The following is a 20,969-nucleotide window of genomic DNA, read 5'->3' as shown; positions in this document are numbered from 1 at the left end:
GTGATGCCTTAACTTGCAAGTGAATTGGAGGCAGGGCCGTACAGAGTCACCAGCCTCAGTTTCTCCTCCAGAGCCATCTAGGTCCAGTGACAAGATATAGATCAGGAGGACTGATGATGGCCCCAAATGCAGTGGGAGACCTCGGCCTTTTTAAGCTAAGATCTTTCCCAGGTCTAAGTTTGTCTAAGGCAACACCCATTCAATTAAAGGTTAGATAAGAACTGAGGCAAAAGATGTCCTAATTTGCATTCACAAAAGAATCAATCTGGGAGGGGAAGACCCTTAACCAGTGAGTGGAAGTGACACTTTAAGGCTTTCGGCTTCCCTGGGGAGAGTCTCCAGCTGTTCCCTACACACTGCCTTCTACAATTCTTAATTGTTCTAACAGGGTATATTCCCTTCAGGGCTGGGACTAGCCCAGCTACCTGAAGGACATAGGACAGCAACCTTAGTAACACTTATTGGCAGGCTGCTCTTTGTCCCACTTGGGATCACAGGAGAGAGAATGGGCTCAATCTGAAGCAAAAGGGCATTTAGGTTAATCAGATGACCATGGGAGTTATGAGACGGTACTGCAAGTGGCTACAGAATTCAATTTAATTTCATATGCATCTGATTATATTTACTATGAGCCATGAACTGTGCTAGACATCAGGAATAAAAAAAAATCCTGACCCATGATATCATTGATATAAGGAATTCTGAATGAGGAAACTCCCTCTACCAAAGCACCTGCTCAGCAACTTATAGAGCTAAAGGGGACGTTGAGAGGCTAAGTGACTTGACCAGGGTAACACAGCCAGTATGTGCTGGGATAGAATTTGAACACAGGTCTTCCTGACTCCCAAGCCAGCTCTCAATCTCTAGATACTATGATATAAACATAAAAATGAAAATAAGAATTATCGTCTCTAAAAAGTTGTAATGAAGGGTAAGAGGGAATCACTTTTATGGGATGCTTCACACAGAGGCCCTAGGGGCAAAGGGCTGGATTAGATGACCTCAAAGGACTAAGTCTACCTGTGTTTGAAAATTCTGATCTCTCTACGGGGGATGTATAACATTAGGGATGATGGGTGGCCTTTCAATTCCATAAGAAGAAAATGGGTAATGGGAAGCACATCTTTTGGTTAAATAATTCTAACCTCAAAACTAGGCATTTAATAACAATCCTTGTCCATGGGTCATGGGGGTTTCACAACTGATAGGTGCTGGGCTTTCTAGAAGCAATTAGTTAATTTTTTCTTCAGCTGGTTAGCTCATACATGGAGGGCCTTGAGTCTCCCAAAGGCTAGGCAGGTTTCTGGAAAGACTCATCATCTAACTAAGCTTCTTGTATCTTAGTAGCCTACAAAAACAAAAATGAAACTAATTGGCTTGAACCAAGTGAAAGAAACCTTGAGGTGTTGACATAATGCATGAAATGGAGACTCCCCATTAATAAACTTTCACTGAGGCCATGAAGACACAAAGACTTATCAGGCATAACTACTTTCAACTGATTGATCCATGAGTTTCAGACACAACTATATGCATATAGATAACAATATAAAAGTATGCTATGTTAAATGCCCAAAAAGTGGTGAAGGTAGAATATACTAAGAGGCAGAGACTGAAAATTCATTATAGCTAAGGTGGTTAGGGAACAGAGAGGCTGACAGGGATTGTGGAAGGGCTTTATCTTACAAGTAATGGAAAGTTTTCTAAATAGTGGGGGACATGTATGGGTACCTAGGTGACTTAGTAGATAGAGCACTGGGCCTGGAGTCAGGAAGACTCATCTTCCTCAGTTCAAGTCTGGCCTCAGACATGTACTAGCTCTGTGACCCTGGCCAAGTCACTTAAACCTGTTTGCCTCAGTTTCCTCATCTGTAAAATGAGATGGAGAAGGAAATGGCAAACCACTCCAGTATCTCTGCCAAGAAAATCCCATGAAGTCACAAAGAGTTAGACACAACTGAATGACTGAGCAAGAGGAAACATGTATGTTGAAGTTCTGCTCTTCCTTCAAAACCCAGCTCAGGTATCATCTCCAGGAATCTTTGTCCTGTGTCTAAGAGTGATTTCTCCTCCTCAGATTTTCCTAGAGCACTTGTTTTGATCTCTTTGCCCTTATTACAATGTATTTTGTAATAGATTTTATGAGTATACATTCTGTATTTACCTAGTCGTATGTTAGCTCTGTGGGGAAGGGAAATGTGTCACTTTCCTCTTAATTCCTCCCCACCCCCAAGGGCCTAACATAGTACCCTATACACCACACTGAGGTGCCTAATAATTGTCTGTGAAAAAGAACTGACAGAGCACTCTGGGTGGTGGTGGGGGGGGAGGGAGAACAAAACAAAATCTTGATAAACAGAAGAAGTCCCAGAAAAGGCAGGAAAGTTCTTGGCAGAAAATAGGAAAGAAAAATTCAGTTTCCCCAGGTAAACTCACAAAACAACTACCCAGTTGTAGACCCAGCCTTCTCCCTCTCCCCCATGCCCAGCACCACCAACTCTCATTATTATGAAGTACCTTCTAGATCCTGGACTTTCTTCATATAAATCTTTAATTGTTTTTTCAGCTTCTTCTCATTCTTTTCCAGCTTTTCTACCAATTCTTTGAGGTCCTAAAACCAGAAGAAAGAAGTTAGAAGAGAAAGGGATATCAACTTGACCTGTGTTTTCCAAGAAAGAGGCTCATCTGGACCCTGCCAACAGCTGTCCCTGAAGAATGCAAGGCCCTGTCGGACAGCCAGGAGCCATGCCTTGCCAGGAATCCAGGTCCAATTCAGAGTCTGTTTTCACATGAAAGGCAGGACAAATAGCTTTATATTGGAGCCTCCTGGCAGCCTGTCAAATCCCAGTTTCTCACGTTACCCCACTAACCCTGAAGGAAGTACACACCCAACCTGGGTGCACACAGCAGGTGCACCCTCTAAAGGAATGGATCTGGGTAAGGTATGTGGATTGCAGAGCTGAACGAGAGCAGTCAGAGCCGAGGGAGAAAGTAAGCTAGTGGCGGAGGCCCCGCTGTTGCTGCAGTCCCACCTGGGTCCTCAGCAGCCGCTGGCAATGAAGCTAGTTGAGCAGTGGCCATAAGGGACCTGGAGCAGCTGGAAGTGAGTTCCTTGTTATTAGTGTCATCTGCTACCTTTCCCTATAGTCCATGAAGTAAGTGGAGGGAGAGGCTTTTCTCTTCTTTCCTATCCTCAAGTACAATGGCAGATCAGCTTGGTTCTCCCCCTGCCCCTGCTGCCGCCATGGCTTCCAGCTTGGTCCTTCTCTCTCCCTCCTCCACCCCTTCTCAATGAGAGAAGGCAGGTATAACAAAGGTAATATAATGACCCTCTAGGAAACTCATTTGCTAACAGAACCTGGGTGCTCTGGATGGGGGCTCTTTGTGTGTGTGTGTAGCAATTGGGGTTAAGTGACTTAGCCAGAGTCACACAGCTGCTAAGCGTTATGTGTCTGGGGTCAGATTTAAACTCAGGTCCTCTTGACTCCAGGGCCGTTGCTCTATCCGTTGTGCCACCTAGCTGTCCCAGATGGGGGCTCATTTTAAGGGCTGACTTAAACCATGCTTTCACCATGGCAGATGACTCCACTTACGTTTCTGTCGCCGAGGGTAATCATTTGTTTGGTTTAAGGGAGATGATCTGTCTAATGTGGCTCTGCAGAAATGGGGGTGTTTTACAAGTTTGCAAACTTATTTAAATTTTCCACATCTTCAGCAGGAATCCAAGCTTAATCAATGTCTTCTTAATACCTCGTAACATTTCTTTTGGATCATTTGTCTAGTTTTTGGTCTTTAGCCACGTGTATACCTCTCCCTACCCCACATATAGGCAGCTAGGTGTCAGCTAGGTGTCACAGTGGATGGAGTGCTAGGCCTGGAGTCAGGAAGACTCATATTCTTGAATGCAAATCTGGACTCAGATACTTAATAGCTGTGTGACCCTGGGCAAGTCACTTAACCTTCTTTGCCTCAGTTTCCTCATCTGTAAAATGAGCTGCAGAAGGAAATAGTAAACTATTCCAGTATTTTTGCCTAGAAAACCCCAAATTGAGTCATGAATAGTCAGACATGACTAAAATAACCAAACAACACGTGCATACATATGCCAAAATTTGTCTATACGGGTACATGTAAGTTTCCCCTTCCACTCTTGGTATGAATTAATCTCTCTATTTGTAATCAAGGCTGTTCTGAGAACAGGGTGCAGATGAAAAGATGGAAAATCCATAACAGTATTGCATGACCTAGACTATGAAACCGATTCTTACCATGCCAGTTAGACACAAAGCCAAGAATTAGCTCTTAAAACTTAGTCTGTGGATCACTAGGGGCCTGGTGAGATTCTTAGAACTGAACTGGCCCCTGCTTGGAACTATAGGGTAAGGGAGAGGATGGGAAGGACAGGAGTTCTTAGATAAATGTAATTCCTTTTTTCTCTCTCAGGCATCCAAAATCACCACTTACGGAAGTTGTTACCCTTTAAATCTACTCTGAAGCAACAGGGTTTCCTAGTAATCCATACTCCATTCGCCTTGCTCTTTTGCCAAGTTAGGCACCAGGAAAATCTCTTTGTTTTGTTATATACGACACATTCATAAAGGATAACTAGAGTGTCCCAGATCAAAGAGTTAGTCCTCAGGAATAGAGCAGTGTGAGAGACATGTTCTCTCTCTTGAATTGGTCTGGTACTAGGGGAAAGCCCTCAAACATGAGCCAGAATCAAGACTGTCCCTTACCAAAGCTCTTATTTATCATAGCTCTCTAGGGACTCATGTGCAAAACATTCCTGCCTCTCTCAGCTACAAGTGTGAAAATGGCAATTTTAGGGAAAATATTAGAAAATGCAGTGTTACTTTATGTAGAGGTTCCTACAGGTAACAACATAAATTACTGTGGTGCCCAGGGCAAATCTGACTTGGAGTCAGAGGATCTTGTTTCAGATCTCTGGCTCCACCACACCTACCACTTATGGGACCTTAGGTAAATGACAACCTTTCTTGAAAAAGCGTTCCCCAGCTATCTCAATATATGAGGAGAGAGAGAGAGAGAGAGAGAGAGAGAGAGAGAGAGAGAGAGAGAGAGAGAGAGAGAGAGAGAGAGATTAATATCCTAAAGTGAATCAAAAGATCCTATACAATAATCAAATTTTTCATTCCAAAGATCCAGGAAAGGGAGTATATTACGGTATTGGTCAATTTTCTGCATTCTTTGCTGGTGTTTATGTGAAATTCCTTCCCTCATCTCCCTAATTCTCTAAATTATCTATGGGTGAGAATTTATACAAGGAGGAACCCCACACTACTTGCCTTGACCTGTAGTAAATTTCAGGTGCTCCTAGCCCCTGGGGGCTAGTGGTCATCTACCACTTCTGTATCTCTCCTTATCTACACACTACTCACTTATAGAGCAACACAAATGTTTGCTGACTAAATGATCATGGAGTATTTTGTTGAAGAGCTCCAGTAACTTCTCTAAGGTAGAACAGATCATGAGGGAGGGAAAAAGTTGATCCACACAGTAAGAGAGGAAGATTACTAAAGACCAGGAGGTCCTAACTTCTCCACCAATTTGTGTATCTTCCTTTTGGACAGAGCATCTTTATAATTCCTTCCTTCTGGCTCCCAAGTCCCTGGGGCACTCCTGTAGTCTCTCAGTTCTTACCACTCAGGTCCCTAACAGTTGGTCAGATGTCCATCTCTTTCAAGGGGACAGGGACAGGACTGATGAGCACTGCCATTGGTATAGTAAAGCTCTGGGTCAGGAAGCTCTCTCTGCCAATTCAGGTTAGCACCTTCATCAAAAGAGTTGCCCAGAGCACTGAGAGGTGACTTGCCAAGGTTCATAGGGTCAGTGTGTCAGAGGTGAGACTGGAACCCGAGGCTCCATGGCTAACCAGGTAATGAATGCTGGGCAGTACTACCCCTTCCCACACTATTTTCTTCTCCTTATGTAGTGCCAGCTAGAGGCAGACTGAGCCTCATTCAGCTAAGCAGGCTTTCTTTTAAAGAGTGGTCACCTTACCCAACTTTACTGCTTTAGTGTTCTATGATTTTATTAGCATGCACATTGATATGGATGTCAGCCCCTTAATACGGATGTCCCTTCTACATCTCCATTGCCAAGTCCTTGATTTTCCTTGGTAATATCTCTTACATACTCCCCTCTTCTCTCCTCTGACAGTGCCACCACCCTGGTGCAGTCTATTATCATACCTCATGCCTGGAGTAGCTCTCAGAAAATGTGCGTAGACATTCTTAAGTTTAACCTGCATCATTAACATTTTCTTCATCACTTTCTTAAATCTAGACAATCGACAAAATGAGAAATCGAGCCCTTGGGTCACACAGAACCATGACAATCATCTTTCTAGCATTTTCAATTCAACCAATCCTCACATGATGGTTTCTGGTTCCCTTCCTATCTTGGTTATTCTCCTTTGGAATCACTCCAGTTTGTCAAAGATCTTTCCCAAAATGTGGTCCTCAAAAGCCTACACAGTACACCAGATGGGATCTGACCAGGTCAGAAAAGAGGACTATCTCCTAATGGCCTAGTGTGCCAGAAAAAGGGTTCGTACATTTCTCGTCATGTCACTGACTTTTGTTGACTCAGCAGGAACAAATTCAATTTATTTATACAAATAAGGAATCCTATTCACAAAATGGCACTGGGTATGTGTCTGCTGGTTTGTTTATACAAAGCATCCCAAAAGTCTTAGTACTGTTTAAGAATATTGAGGTTCAAACTTCACTAAGATGTTTGGGACATCTTATATATACTTCAATTGATTTGTGATTTGATTGACACAAATGGTCCCTCTAACGATACAGACCCCAATCTACCCAAACCTGTTCTGTCTGGGAGAGACACTTGTCTACATTTGATAGAGAGGATCTACCCAAAATACCGGGTGCCATTCTTGTTTTCTCTTGACATTGTAATTCTCCTGAGAGCTATGTAGTTAGTGAAGTATACAGGGGCCATATGGACTTTCTGGGGTCAAGCACTGTTGTCCCCTGATTTTGCCATGTGATTAACCTGCTTTTTTTTTTTTGATCATACATTTCTTTGGTGACATCCTTTACTATAATTCTTCATAATTCTTCTCTTTGTGCTACTGACTGATCACACCTACCACATGCCTTCACTCTTGCCCTAGCGAGCCCTCATTTTACATTCTTTGCAGCTGTAGTGTTATGCAAATAATAGCTATTACACTAAATTGGTAGATTATTGGTATTAAAAAGATGGGCTTTTTTTTTTTCTGGGAAAAATTTAAGGTCATTAAAGGGGTTTGGGATTTTCCTAAAGACAGTCTACATCAATTATGTCAAATTCAAATAGAAATTGATCCTTGTAGGCCACATATTGACTTAGAACACTACAAATTATCATTATTCATTATTATTAACATTAACATTATTCATGTTACATTGTATTTTTGTTTATTTTTTTACACATTTCCCAATCTAGTTGGCATTGACCTCTGATCTAGAACACTTCTCTTTCTCTTTAATTTTGGGCCCTTTCTCCCTTAGCATAAGTGTAAATGGTAGTGGTGGGATTAGTGGTTTCTTAACTCTCCACAGGCTTAGCAGTTCTTTTTCATGTAAGGAGGCCCCCACAAGTTAGTTACAAACATGGTACAAACCTCTTAAAGGCAATGGTCTACTGCAGAGGGTAATTTCTAGACTAGCAATTCATGAACTTATTTAAAAATATTTTGATAACTATATTTCAATAGAATTGATTTACTTTGTAATCCTATATATTTTATCATATGCATTTAAAAACATTATTCCAAGAATAACGGCAGAGAAAAAAAATTAAGAACCCTTGTCCTGGGACTCTCATGGACCTGGCTACATGTCCTTTCTGTGCCCTTTACTATGTAAATAAAAATGCATTTTGTTTTGAAGCCTTCTGAACTTTGGTGCTTGTAAAAGGTGCTTATGGCTATCTTAGGGAGAATGTCAAATTAGCTAGAGTTCCCAGGTTCATTCTGGGTGGAGGCAATAAGCCAGATTAGTAAGCTGATGGGCACTTTGTTTATGGATGCCAAATACAAAAATTCTGAGTTTCTGCCTGGGTGGGGAGCAATGAGCCAGATAGGTGTGAGGTTCTCCCAAAGTGTATCTAGGATCTTTATGTCCAAAGGGAAACTCTGACAATCACAATAGCTTCACAGAATTATAGAATTTCAAGGGTTAGAATGGACCTCAGCAACCATCTAGGCCACCCCATAAAAGGAATCCTCACTATACCCCACCCAACAAATGGCTGTCTAGCTTCTCTTTTGAAGACTTTCAGGAAAGGGAAACCGACTGCCTTTCCAGGCAGCCTATTCAACCTTTGGACAGCTCTAATTGTTGCCAGATTTCTATCTTAAGTTCTCTCCAGGGCTACTGGTTCTAGCCTTTCGGGCTAACAAAACAATGCTGATCACTCTTCCAAAAGACAATGTATTTGAAATACACTGAAGATGGCCATCATCTTCCCTGAGTTTCTCTTCCCTATGCTAAACATACTCAGTTCCTTCAATAAAATGTCACAAAATATGCTGCAATGTTTTGAAATTTCACAATAATAACAAAAAATAATGTTAATTGTGAACATTAAATCTATTCCCCTTTCAGGTGATTATCCATATACAAGGGATGTTATTAGTCCCTACTTCAAAATAACAATTGATATTACTGTGTAGTACTTGAAGGTTTCTAAAGCACTTTACACATATTATCTCATTTGATCCTCAGAACAGCCTGGGGAGTGGGGCTCCCCAACATGAAATTTCTGCTTCAGGAAGTTTGACTTCCTTAATGTCCCCTACAAGCAGGGGTTGTTGGTAGGTAGTATAGGCATGATCATTACCATTTTATGGAAGAAGAAACTGAGCTCAGAGGTTGATGACTTAATCATGGTCATACTGATCTCATGTGTTAGAGGAAGGAGTTAAACCTAAATTTCCTGAATATGAGTCCAACACTCTATCTACTCATTAAACCACACTGTCTTTCCTTGAGTTTTGGACGTGAAACAACTATTAAAGTCCACAGGGCTTATGCCCCCCAAAACTATTAAACTGTGTATAGCCTTTAACTCAGCAATACTGCTACTGGGTCAGTGAAAGAGATCAATGAAAGATGAAAAGGATTCATATGTACAAAAATATTTATGGTAGTTCTTAATGTGGTATCAAAGAATTGGAAATTTAGGGAGTGCTGAATTGAGGAATGGCTGAAGAAGTTACTGTATATGATTGTGATGGAATACTATTGTGTAAGAAATGATGGAGATAGTTTCAGAAAACCTTGACTTGTATGAACTGATGTAAAGTAAAGTGAACGGAAGCAGGAGAACAATTTATACAGTAACAGCAATATTTTAAAGATAATCAACTTTAAAAGACTTAGCAACTCTGATCAGCACGATGACTCACCAGAAATCATCATGAAACATACTATCCACCTTCAAAATCTATCTTCTTTCCTTTTCTTCTTTTCCTTCCTTCCTTTTCTTTTCCCCCTTCCTTCCTTCTTTCTTCCCTTCCTTACTTGTCTCTCTCCCTTTCTTTTTTTAGATATGGCTAATTAGGTAATTTGTCTTGCATCACTATATATTTGTAATGTTTTTTTTTTCTTTCTTGCCTTGGCAATGGGTAGGGAAGGGGAAGGGGAACAATTCGGATTTGTAAATAAAATAAACTTGAATAAAAAAAAATAAAGAAATCCACTGTGACTTCAGATTTCTAAAGGGTCAAAGGTGGCCACAGCTGCTGTTGTTTCTGGCTAAAGGAATTACCAAGGGCCCACGCCTTGATCAGAAACTTCGTACATCATGGCGGTGGTTCCATCTTATTTCCCACAGCTCCCCAACACGAAGTTTCTGCTTCAAGAAGTTTGGCTTCCTTAATGTCCCCCACAAGCACAGATATTCCAGAGCTAGCTCATACTGGCTCGCAAGTGCTAATAGTTAAATTTTCAGTGTGTGCTTTTATACCTCAGAAATGGGCAAATTCTATAAATAAAAACTTGATTTGTTTTGTTGATTATCCAGACTCAAGAAAGTAATGGAGGAAAGGTTAATAATGCAGATTAAACTTAAAAGTGTGTCATGCATTTTTGCTTTTTCAGTGAGGCAATTGGGGTTAAGTGACCTGCCCAAGGTCACACAGCTAGTGAGTGTTATATGTCTGAGACCAGATTTGAACTCAGGTCCTCCTGACTCTAGGGCCAGTACTCTATCCACTGCACCACCCAGCTGCCTCCCATTTTTTTTTAGAAAGCTGGTTGTTAAACATTTACCAGCACACCCTTGCTTATGAGCATGAGTCTCTTTTCACCTTCTTACTTACCTTTCAAGCCCTAGCTCAAGTCCTATCTTTTTCCAACCCACTCTAGCCCATACTGACCTTTCCCTTCTGTAAATTAACTGTGAAATTTACCATTTATCCTATGGAATCTCGCATCATGTTGTCCTTTGTGGTTGTATGTCTCGTGTGTGTACATCTTTCCTCCCTAACTAGACTGTAAGCACTTTTTTTTTTGTGGAGGCAATCAGGGTTAAGTGACTTGCCCAGGGTCACACAGTTAGTAAGTGCCTAAGGTGACATTTGAACTCAGGTCCTCCTGACGGCAGGGCCAGTGATCTGTCTACTGTGCCACCTAGCTTCCACCCAGACTGTAAGCTCTTCTACTTCACTAGTATCTGCACAGTTCCTAGCACATGACAGATGCTTTGCTGGTATTTGTTGTGCTGATATAATAATGCATTGCATGGCTCTTGCTCCTGCTCCATGGACAAGACCACAACCTGGGGTCACCATGCTGCTCAGGCTGCAGCCACACATGTTTCTACTGAGATAGCACTTTCAGGAGGTACATGTGGTCTCCTTACCAGGTTTTCATTGGTCAGCCGTGATATTTCTTGTTGGACTCCAAACTCCACCTGGGCCTCGGGAGACAGCAGGAGCGTCTGGCAGAAGGTCTGCTGCTGCTTGTCCATCTCTTCCTTCAAGGTTTCAATCTGGCTCCTCAGAGACTCCATCTCTTCCTCATGCTCTCGGCTCTGGGCCTGGAGCTGGGCTTCCAGCAACCTACGAGAGGAAGGAGGGCACTTGATTTTTTTGTCCCCGGCCGAGAAGGGGCAAACACAGAATGTTAGGCTGGCTTCTCAGAAGAGCAGCACAAGCTGACCTCCAGCAGAGGACAGGATGCAAGCTGCGACACCGACCGGACAGAGAAAACGAGAATTTCGGGACAAGCAAGCAAGACCATCCCCAAGAAGCTCGTGGCTAGACAGGGCCAAGCACAGGATCTGATAAGCAGGCTGCTTCAACCTGTCTCACTTTCAGACGCTTCATTATAAATAGAATTTTGGCAGTAAAGGCTATCTCTATGTCAAGACATGAGAGCAAAGATTAGCTTCTCCTCATATTTTACTATGGTGCTCCAGCTACTGGAAACATACTGACACTCGTCACAAAGCCCAAACGGGAACCCTCCTGTTGGGAGAAAGCATTCGCACAGTGGAGGGATTAACAAATGCTTATGACTGATGAGCTGATCTGATTAGTTATTTCCCCTTTCATAAAAATAACCGTTCACAATTCATAGTGCTTGAAGGTCAGCAGAACACCCTCCTCACAACTACCCTGTAAGGTAAGAAGTATAAGCATCATCACCCCCATTTCACAGATGAGGAAAGGGTAAAGTGACTTGTTCAGGGTCACAAAGCTAGGCAGGGTCAGAGCCAGGATTTAAATCTAGGACTACTGACTCCCAGACTGCTTATTTTTTCCACTGTATCATCATAAAATTTTGAAAGGGAAAATATTTGTTCCCCTGCCCCTAGCATCCATCCTCTACTTAGCTGCCTGCACAGATACACATTTTTTATGCTTTGAAAAAAATAGTTGGTAATAGCAAGTTCGAGGTGACTTTAAGAACATCGGTCGGTTTGCTAGCTGGAGGCAGAGGGATCTACATTAGAGTAATGGACTGGGAGAAAAGAAAGGACAATATTAGGGGTTCTAGATTCGAGTGTGACTTTGGGTGAGTCACTGCTCTTTGAGAAGTAACATTGTATAATGAATGAGCTTTGACCTGAGAGTCAGAATTAGAGTCCCAGGTCTGTCACTTAATAGTGTGACTTTGGGTAAGTCACTTAACTTCTATGAGCCTCAGTTTCCTTATCTGTAAAATGGGAATAATTTACATATTCTTTTCACAAAATTGTTGTAAGGTTCAAATGAGAAGGCACATGCAATCATAAAGCTTTTTAAGCTTCATTCACAGCAACATAAATATGATCTTTTATTGCTTAGTAAATGTTTAGTAAATGAGGATAAAGGTTATATTTGATTACTGTCTCTTTAGGTCCACGCCTTAGAGTGAAAAAAAAAACCATGAGGGGAAAACAAGAAAATTACCAGTAAATATTGACTAGGGAGTCCTAATTTCATTCTAAAATATCCAATATTTATTATTCATACAAAATGTCAATATTCTAGATAGGCTGGGGATTTGTGTTCTAGATATATCCTAGAGCTTACTAGATACAAATTCATCCCCTAGTTTTTTTTTAGGATGCAAGGAGAAAAGGTGACTAGTCTCTAGAGCAGTATTGTGTGTAGAGCAGACAGGTCATCAATATTTGAGATGAATATGATAAAGACCAGCCCATATGTTATGACATATGTAAATATCAGATCATAGGATAGCAGATTAAGAGTTGGAAGGAATCTTAGAGGCCAGCCATTAGTTCTAATACCCCCCATTTTACAGATGAGGAAACTGCAATACAATGAGGGAAAATGCCTTGTTAAGGGTTGTGAAGTTAGTAAATACCCGAAGTAGTACTAGAACCCAGGTCTTCTTGACTCCAACTCCAAAGCCCTATCCACCATACCACACTTCAGGGGTGTAGATGCAATGGCAGTCATGTAAGACAAACCATTCAGTGTTTGAGGTAGGAGATGGACCCAGAGGCTCTTGGAGGCATAAGAGTCTGGAAAATGAGCACACAGACTTCATGCTGGACAAAGTTTGTCACTTCTGGACAATCCTTCTGGAAATCAGTGAGGGGGGTCATTACCAGCCACTTAACTCCCGTGAAGTGGAGTGGGGTGGGGAATTACAGGTTGAATTATGCCACTGTTCCAGGATAGCGTCCTGCTTGAAAGTGTCAGCCCCTAAGGTCAGGGCACCTCTGATGTTCAAAAAGAGAGGTAGAAAGGCTGAATGCAATTCAGACAGCGAGGACCCGAAGCGCTGGCATGGGCCCCTCACATAACAAGTAGGGTGGGGGATGTGGAGGGAACTGACCCAATGGGTGCCTCGGGCTTCTTGTCCACAGAGCATTGTTTACCCAAGATTAAATGATAAATGCTCATGTGTTCTGACGTGTCCTGCCTTACAGTCCTTCCATGAAGCCTCCAGCATGGGCTGCCCCTGTGAAGGTGAGCTGTGTGTGTGTGTGTGTGTGTGTGTGTGTGTGTGTGTGTGTGTGTGTGTGTGTGTGTGTGTGTGTACAGCAGCCAGATCCAACATCTTGGGCATAAACACAATCCCCTGAGTTATCCCCACCCACCCACCCAAATATCCTCCCTACTCCTGTCACCAACTGACCAGGTACCTGAAAAAGTGCAGAAGACACTGAAATAGGAATGCCATCCCTTTCATCACCTTGGCTCTAGGTGACCAGACAAAAGAAAGGGAGTATCCCCATTTTATAGATAAGGAAACTGAGGCTTAGCCAGGTTAAGTGATTTGTCCAAGGTCATATGGCTAGGACCTGTCAGTGGGAGAAAACGAACCCAGGTCTTCCTGGCTCCAGGTCTATCTAGCACTCTATCCATTGGGCCATGCCTTGCTGCCTCTCTCATACACTAATGACTGCGATTTGAGAGCAATAAAATTTAGTACAGATGAAAAAATGAACAGAAGGACACATAGCAAATAAGTTATTTCTGTCACTGGTTTGCTAAAATGAACATTACCTTTGTAGCAGACTATAAATAATTTATGCATGATTTTATTCCTTGCTTTGTTAGTAACAATAATTGATATTATTTGCTATTGATAAAATAATTGCTTTACATTTTGCAGGTGCATTATGTTCACTTTCCCATTTGACCCTCACAACTGTCCAATGAGGTAGGCACCACAGGGGTTATTATACCCACTTTATAAAAGAGACTGAGGATAAGAGATGTTTGGTGACTTGCCCATAGTCACACAGCTATCATGAACTGGAGAAATTCAAACCCAGGTTTCTCTTGATTCCAAGTCCAATTCTCCTTCTTGTTTCTTGTTTATTTGATGACTGTTGGGGAGACTGTTTAAGTTTATAATGAAAATTATGTCTTAAAAATTGAAAACCCGAGTTTCTTTTTTTGCTTTTCCCCAAGGCAATCGAGGTTAAGTGACTTGTCCAGGGTCACACAGCTAGTGAGTATCATGTGTCTGAGGTCAGAGTTGAACTCAGGTTCTCCTGCCTCCAAGGCTGGAGTTCTATCCACTGCACCACCTAGCTGCCCCCAAAACCTGAGTTTCTTAATCTTGGCTCAAACACTGGCTGTATGACACTGGGCAAAGTCATTTATCCTTTCTGGTCCTCAGTTTCTTCGTCTGCAAAATGAGGGTGAAAATATCTGTCCTATCTGCATCAAGTGTTTATAAGAATCAAAGGAGAAAGCATACATGGGATTTCTTAGAAAACACTCCAGTTCTGGACAAATGTAAGGTACTGTGACCACCATGATTTCCCTGTTCACACAGAAGTTCTAGCCCTGCTACAAACAGAACAGTGAGAACAGGACTGAGAAATCAGGCACCGAGCACATAAAAACAGGCTAGGGGGTAACCCATGACCCTACTTCTACTCTTGTTAATATAAAACCAGAGCAAATAGCTGAACAGGCATAACAGGCAGAGCAGAAACAGGAAGGAAAGAATATTGTTTGACCTGGCAACTTGCTTTAGGCCTTGGTAGGCCAAGCCGAGTTCTCCATCTTCATTCAAATATCCCCAATCCTCAGTCTTGCTAGAAATAAAGGACAGGAGAAAAAGAGAGAAAGGAAACCAGTAGAAAGAAAAGATAGATAATCAGACAGATATATCAGAAGGGAAAGTGAAGAAAGCCCAGTGAGCCCAGCTGTGATTAAAAAAAAAAAAGCCCACCAAAAAACAAAGGAATGCTATAGCTCAAAGGACAGCTAGCATTCATGTAGGGTACATTTGGGGAATCTATATCCTATCTCATTCCTCTCAAATGTATAGCAAAACCTTGGGGGAATTATCAGGCCTTTGTTTTCATACCTAGTTAACCATCATGGGAATAGATATTTTGTGCCTTGTGCTTCATGCCATCATCACCTATGAATACAGCAAATAAGCCAAGCAGGGCAAATATATCACCAAAGACAAAGAAAAGGGTAACTTACTTGTGGTGCCTCTGGGAATGAGCCCTCATGAGGAGGAGGAAGAGGACGGATGAAAGTCCCAAGGCACAATGAAAGCCTTTACACACACACACACATACATATAGCAGAGTTGCATTTACCTGAATGATCAAGGCCCAGGGACAGAGAGAAAGCAAGGAAAGCTTGCAAAACCAGGGCAGAGAGGAAAGGGTCTGCTTCATCGGTGGGTAGAGGGGATGGGAGTACTCGAGATGGAACAGCAAATGCTTTAGAATGCCAAGCAGGAAGATGGAATGATTCACCACTACCTCACCACCTACAGATTCATGACGTTAATGATTTTGAGACAATCTGGCACTGCTTAAACAAAAAATAGTGGAATGCATGCAGAAATCTGGTGTCTTTTGTTGAGAGAGTGGCTATCTTATATTCTGTTTTTCCTCTCTCGGATTGTAAGATTGTTTTGAGGATAAGTGAATGTTAGCCAACCCAATGTCAAACATTGCTTCAGAGTCCTGTGCAAAGAAGCAACTTAATTAAAGCCTCATATTGATAATTGAGCTGCTCCACCCATCTGTCCATCTCTGGAGAGTGCCCAGAATATCAGACCTTTTTCATTCCCATCCCACTTCCCTCTCCTCCTTACTCATAAACTCTTACTCTACTCTCTCAGGGCTTACTATATCTGTGCTAATGAATTCACAGAACTCTTTTGCTCTGTTATCAATTCATTACAAAAATACTTACTGTCAGTTGGTCCTAGGTAATAAATACTAATAAAAAGCATTAGATAGTACACTATTTCTGCTGTCATGGTGCTTCTTTTCTTTTTTTGGGGGGGGCAATTGGGGTTAAGTGACTTGCCCAGGGTCACACAGCTAGTGAATGTCAAGTGTTTGGTCTGAGGCTGCATTTGAACTCAAGTCCTCCTGACTTCAGGGTCAGTGCTCTATCCACTGCGCCACCTAGCTGCCCCCATGAAGCTTATTTTTCTAATGGGAATATGACATATACAGAACCCTAACATAGAAAGTATGACATCATCATTACATTAGAGGTTTATAGAACAAAGGGGGAAAATCTATTACCAAGGACAAGATGGAGGGTGAGAGAAAAATGAACAGAAGAGGTAGCTTTTGAGTTAGAAGAGGGTAGGTGTAAGTAGGGAGAGCAAGAGTGGTCTTTTCTAAAAGAGAAGGAAGGAGAAGGGAGATGGCAGGAATGAGGAAAGCCTTGCAGACAGCTGAGATGGGGATCAAAGGACTTGGGTTTAAATTGTGCCTCTGACCTTACTGCCTTCTTGACCTAGGACAAGTCACAAGCTCCTAGGGCCTCAGTCTCTATACTTATACAATGGGGATAAGTAGGGTTGACTTGATGGTCTCTGTGGTCCCTTCTAATTGTATCATAGGTTTCCAAAGTGAGCGATACAGCCCCCTGGGGGGCGCTGGAACGATCCAGGGAGGCAGCAGTAATCTCAGGTGCAATTGCGAGGCGTCGAATAAAAATAAGGGTATAATGGAAGCATAAGGAAAGAAGAGAAGAGAAGAATTTTTTTTTTTTTGGCTAAGCAATGGGGTTAAGTGACTTGTGCAGGGTCACACAGCTAGTAAGTATTATGTGTCTGAGGCTGGATTTGAACTCAGGTCCTCCTGAATCCAGGGCTGGTGCTCTATCCACTGTACCACCTAGCTTCCCTGAAGATAAGAAAATTTTGCAAAACCATTCATACATGTGTCATCTGTTGTGTAACAGAGTTAAAGTTGTAGTGATTACATTATTTTCCAAATAAGTACACAAAATGCAAGTTATAACCAATCAGTGGTCAAGTCCACTTATTGGTGGTCTTAACAAGCAAGTACTGGCAGGTAAGTGTGTTGAGCATTGCCAGGAAGTGCAGCATGCATCGGCAGGAATATGTGTGTGTAATGACTTGTTTATGATATGACACTATACAGTTACATGACCCAATATTGTGTCATCAAAATTTCAATGCAAGAAAAAATCCATAAATTTATAGTAAATTATAAAATTTAAGATGCATCATTGAAAAATATTTTACATTTTTTTGAAATGATGCAAATTAAAAAAAAACCTTAAAGGGTTAAAGAAAGTAGATTTACAGAGGGGTGTTGAGTAATTTTTTTTTTAAAGGTACCAGTAGGCTAAATAAGTTTGGGAACCTCTACTCTAGATATATATCCCTAAGACTTTTTTTTTATTAGGACAGTAATTTTTATTTTACGTATACATGATTCTGGTGTCTTGCAGCTTTCTGGACAGATTTATACAATCTCAAAAGTTTTCAGTAGTGCAACCTGTTTCTCAGTGTACCTGACCCAGAAATGATTCATGACACCTTGAACATCAGAGATTTACAAAGGAAGGGATGATCAGCAGAAAGGTACGTGGGAAAGAAGGGATAGAGTAGATGGTAAGAAAGCGAAGGGAACAGAAGGAAGGAAGGGAGCTTTTTGGATCTTTTTTTCAGCCAAAAACTGAGAAAGATTTTCTGTGATTTCCCTATTTAAGCTATAGTTGGCTTTAAAATGCCACCTAGTGGTCATAATAGAAAATACAGTTTTATGAAATCAAGTATAAAAAATGTAAATCTGTGAATTAAATCAATCAACTAATATTTTGCTGATGTACTACTGCATGTATAACAGTATTTCAGACATCAACTGAACACAAATTAATTTATTTTGGTGAATTTCGATTGTAGTAAAGTTTGACTGTTCTAGCAGCCAGGAAACTGGACTTCTGTCCCCTTCCTTATGTGTGACATCAAAGGATTTTATAGGCTAGAGTTAGCCTGTACATTAGAGGTAATTTGGTCTCATCCTCTACCTTTATATGTAAGAAAAATAAGGCCCTGAGAGAGGAAGTGATTTGCCCAAGATCATATAATGAAATGAAGGGGGCTTGATTTAAATGATCTCAGGGATTCCTTTCCAGCTCTTTGATCCTATTTTTGTTAATTTGATTATTCATAATAATCAAAATGACTTACTCGCCCAAAGTTGTTCTTAATATTGCTGTTACTGTATACAATGTTTGTCTGGTTCTGCCCACTTCACTCTTCGTTATTTTGTACAAGTCTATCCATGTTTTTCTAAGATTATTGAACTCATCATTTCTTATAGCAGAGTACAGTTATTCATGATAAATAGATGTATAGAATGACTTTACATACACACATATTTGTGTCTAATGATTCTACTTTTTGTTGTTGCTCAGTCGTTTCACTCATGTCCGACTCTTTATGACCCCTTTTGGGGTTTTCTTGGCAAAGATACTGAAGTAGTTTGCCATTTCCTTCTCCAGATCATTTTACACATGAGAAAACTAAGGCAAATAGGGTTAAGTGACTTGCCCAGGGTCACACAGCTAGTAAATGTCTAAGGCTGGATTTGAACTCAGCTATTTCTGACTCCAGGGCCAGTACTCTATGCAGTGCACCTCGTAGTTGCCCTTTTGATTTTATAGTCTATGTTATAATTTTTTTTATATAAATGTGATAACACACTAGAACAGGCTTGCAAAAAAATGAGATATAACCTCTATCCCAGGAGCTCTGCAGAAACAGAAATTGGCAATCACTTCTCCTGCACTGTTGAAACGTTATCTGCCCTACTGATGGGGTTACAGCATTCGACCTCTCAAGGTCCTCTCTAGGACTGGGATTATAACATTCTTATCTCTAAAAAAAGAAACCTTCTGGGACTGCCTATGTCTTTACTTCACAATTTTTTTTTCTATACTATCTCCTGTTCTGGTTTATAAAGACATTGGGGGTACAAGAGGTCTTCATTCTGTGAAATGAGGGACCCAAGACATTTGAAGTTTCAAACTTGGTCACAAAACATACATATTATTTGTGGTACTTGACAAGCTGCTTTTTGGCAGAAGCAAATGTTGTTGCTGACAGCTGCAGTATTTTCAGAAACATTAGTTCATTTTAAATTCCAGAAGAAAATCACAGGTGTCTAACCAGGGGTAGGGAAAGGAATTATTTCCAAACCCAGACCTGGGAATTCAAAGGCTCCACACTCAGCCATATTTTATCCAGATGGCATGAACCTGAAGAGGGGTTGGTAGCCTGGTGTCTAAACCTAATCACACATGTATCACAAGAATCCAGGCAAATCTCAGTGAGGTTCCCTTTACATTCCAAACATTCCCTCCTTAATAAACAAGGTTAATTGTTTAACTAAGGTCCACTTAGCAGTGGACTAAGAAAAGGTCCACTTAGCAGTGGACTAAGAAAAGGTCCACTCAGCAGATGAGCCATGTGTAAAATGTCATGCATATGTGCATCACATGCATACACACCATGGCATTATCTGTATACACATCATGCATACACATGCCATGCATATATGTGCCCAAGAACAAAGAGTCAGTAGCTGCTTTTTACATAGAATATTCAGTGGTTTGAAAACTTTCTTGGGCCTCTGATGGGCAGGTGCCCTGGTATCACACTGGCCCAAACAATCACTGTGCTAAAGGTTTGGCTCTGTGGGATTTCTCCATGCCTACAAAGCTGAGTTGGAAGGGCGACCCAGTAGAATGAACAGTCTGTTCCTAAGTCTGTGTGATCTTGAAAAAGTCAGATTAATTTTTAATTTAAAAAATTCTTGGGGCAGCTAGGTGGTGCAGTGGATAGAGCAACTGACCTTGAAGCCAGGAGGACCTGAGTTCAAATCCAGCTTCAGACACTTACTAGCTGTGTGACCTTGGCCATGTCATTTAACCCCAAATGCCCCCCCCGAATTCTTAAGTGAAAAAAATCATTAAAAAAAGAACAAATCATTTCTCCCTCTCTATGCCTTAATTTCCAACGTAATGTAAAATGACCCAGACCACAAGATCATAGATTTTGGAGCTAAAAGGGATTAACTAACCTGTTCCTCTTATTTTACAGATGAATCTTAATTTTGGCTTTTTTCTTTTCTAACTCTATAAATGATGTTGCCATGGGGGGGGGGGGAAGACAGAGATGAGAAGATCAACAAAAATCTTGTTTTCAAGATCTTATTTGAAGGTCTCATTTCAAAAATGAGGCCCAGAGAAGTCCAGTTTCTTGCCCAGGGTCACAGAGATGGTATTTGGTGGAAGCATGACTTCAACCCAGATCTTCCTGACCTCAAAGCCAACCCACTTCCCATTATACCATGCTTGTACTTATCATTGCTCCTAAATGAAACCTTTTTTCCTCATTTCTAAAAAGTATAATTTTATTTTCAGTTCCAAATTCTCTACTTCTCCACCCATCCCCCACCCACTGAGAAGGCAAGAAATATGATACTCATTATACATATACTCAAGTTTCCCCATTAGCCATGTTCCAAAGGAAAACAAAAGCAAGAAAATAAAGGAAAAAATATGTTTGAATTCGTACTCATTAGTCTATTAGTCCTCTATTTGGAGGTGGGTAACTAACACTTTTTGTCATGAGTCCTTTGGAGTTGTGGTGGACCATTGAATTGATCTGAGTTACTAAATCTTTCACAGTTGGTGATCTTTATAATATTGCTATTAA

At 41.2% G+C, this 20,969-nt stretch overlaps 1 protein-coding gene across 1 annotated transcript in view; it reads right to left on the bottom strand.

Annotated features, from left to right (window-relative positions):
• Positions 1 to 20,969, bottom strand: part of MYO5B (myosin VB) — a 536,371-nt gene that overhangs the window by 20,705 nt on the left and 494,697 nt on the right. The window contains exons 30-31 of the mRNA XM_020972319.2: positions 10,897 to 11,095; positions 2,518 to 2,611 (exon numbers count right to left, since the gene is read on the bottom strand). Of these exons, the coding sequence (XP_020827978.1) occupies positions 2,518 to 2,611; positions 10,897 to 11,095 (293 nt within the window). The remainder of the gene's footprint in view (positions 1 to 2,517; positions 2,612 to 10,896; positions 11,096 to 20,969) is intronic.

Source organism: Phascolarctos cinereus, unplaced genomic scaffold, assembly GCF_003287225.1.
Source record: "Phascolarctos cinereus isolate Bilbo 61053 unplaced genomic scaffold, phaCin_HiC Scaffold_4;HRSCAF=312, whole genome shotgun sequence".
NCBI classification, from domain to species: Eukaryota; Metazoa; Chordata; class Mammalia; order Diprotodontia; family Phascolarctidae; genus Phascolarctos; species Phascolarctos cinereus.
The sequence above is the reverse complement of the archived record's forward strand: the minus strand, read 5'-3'. Positions and strand labels throughout refer to the sequence as shown.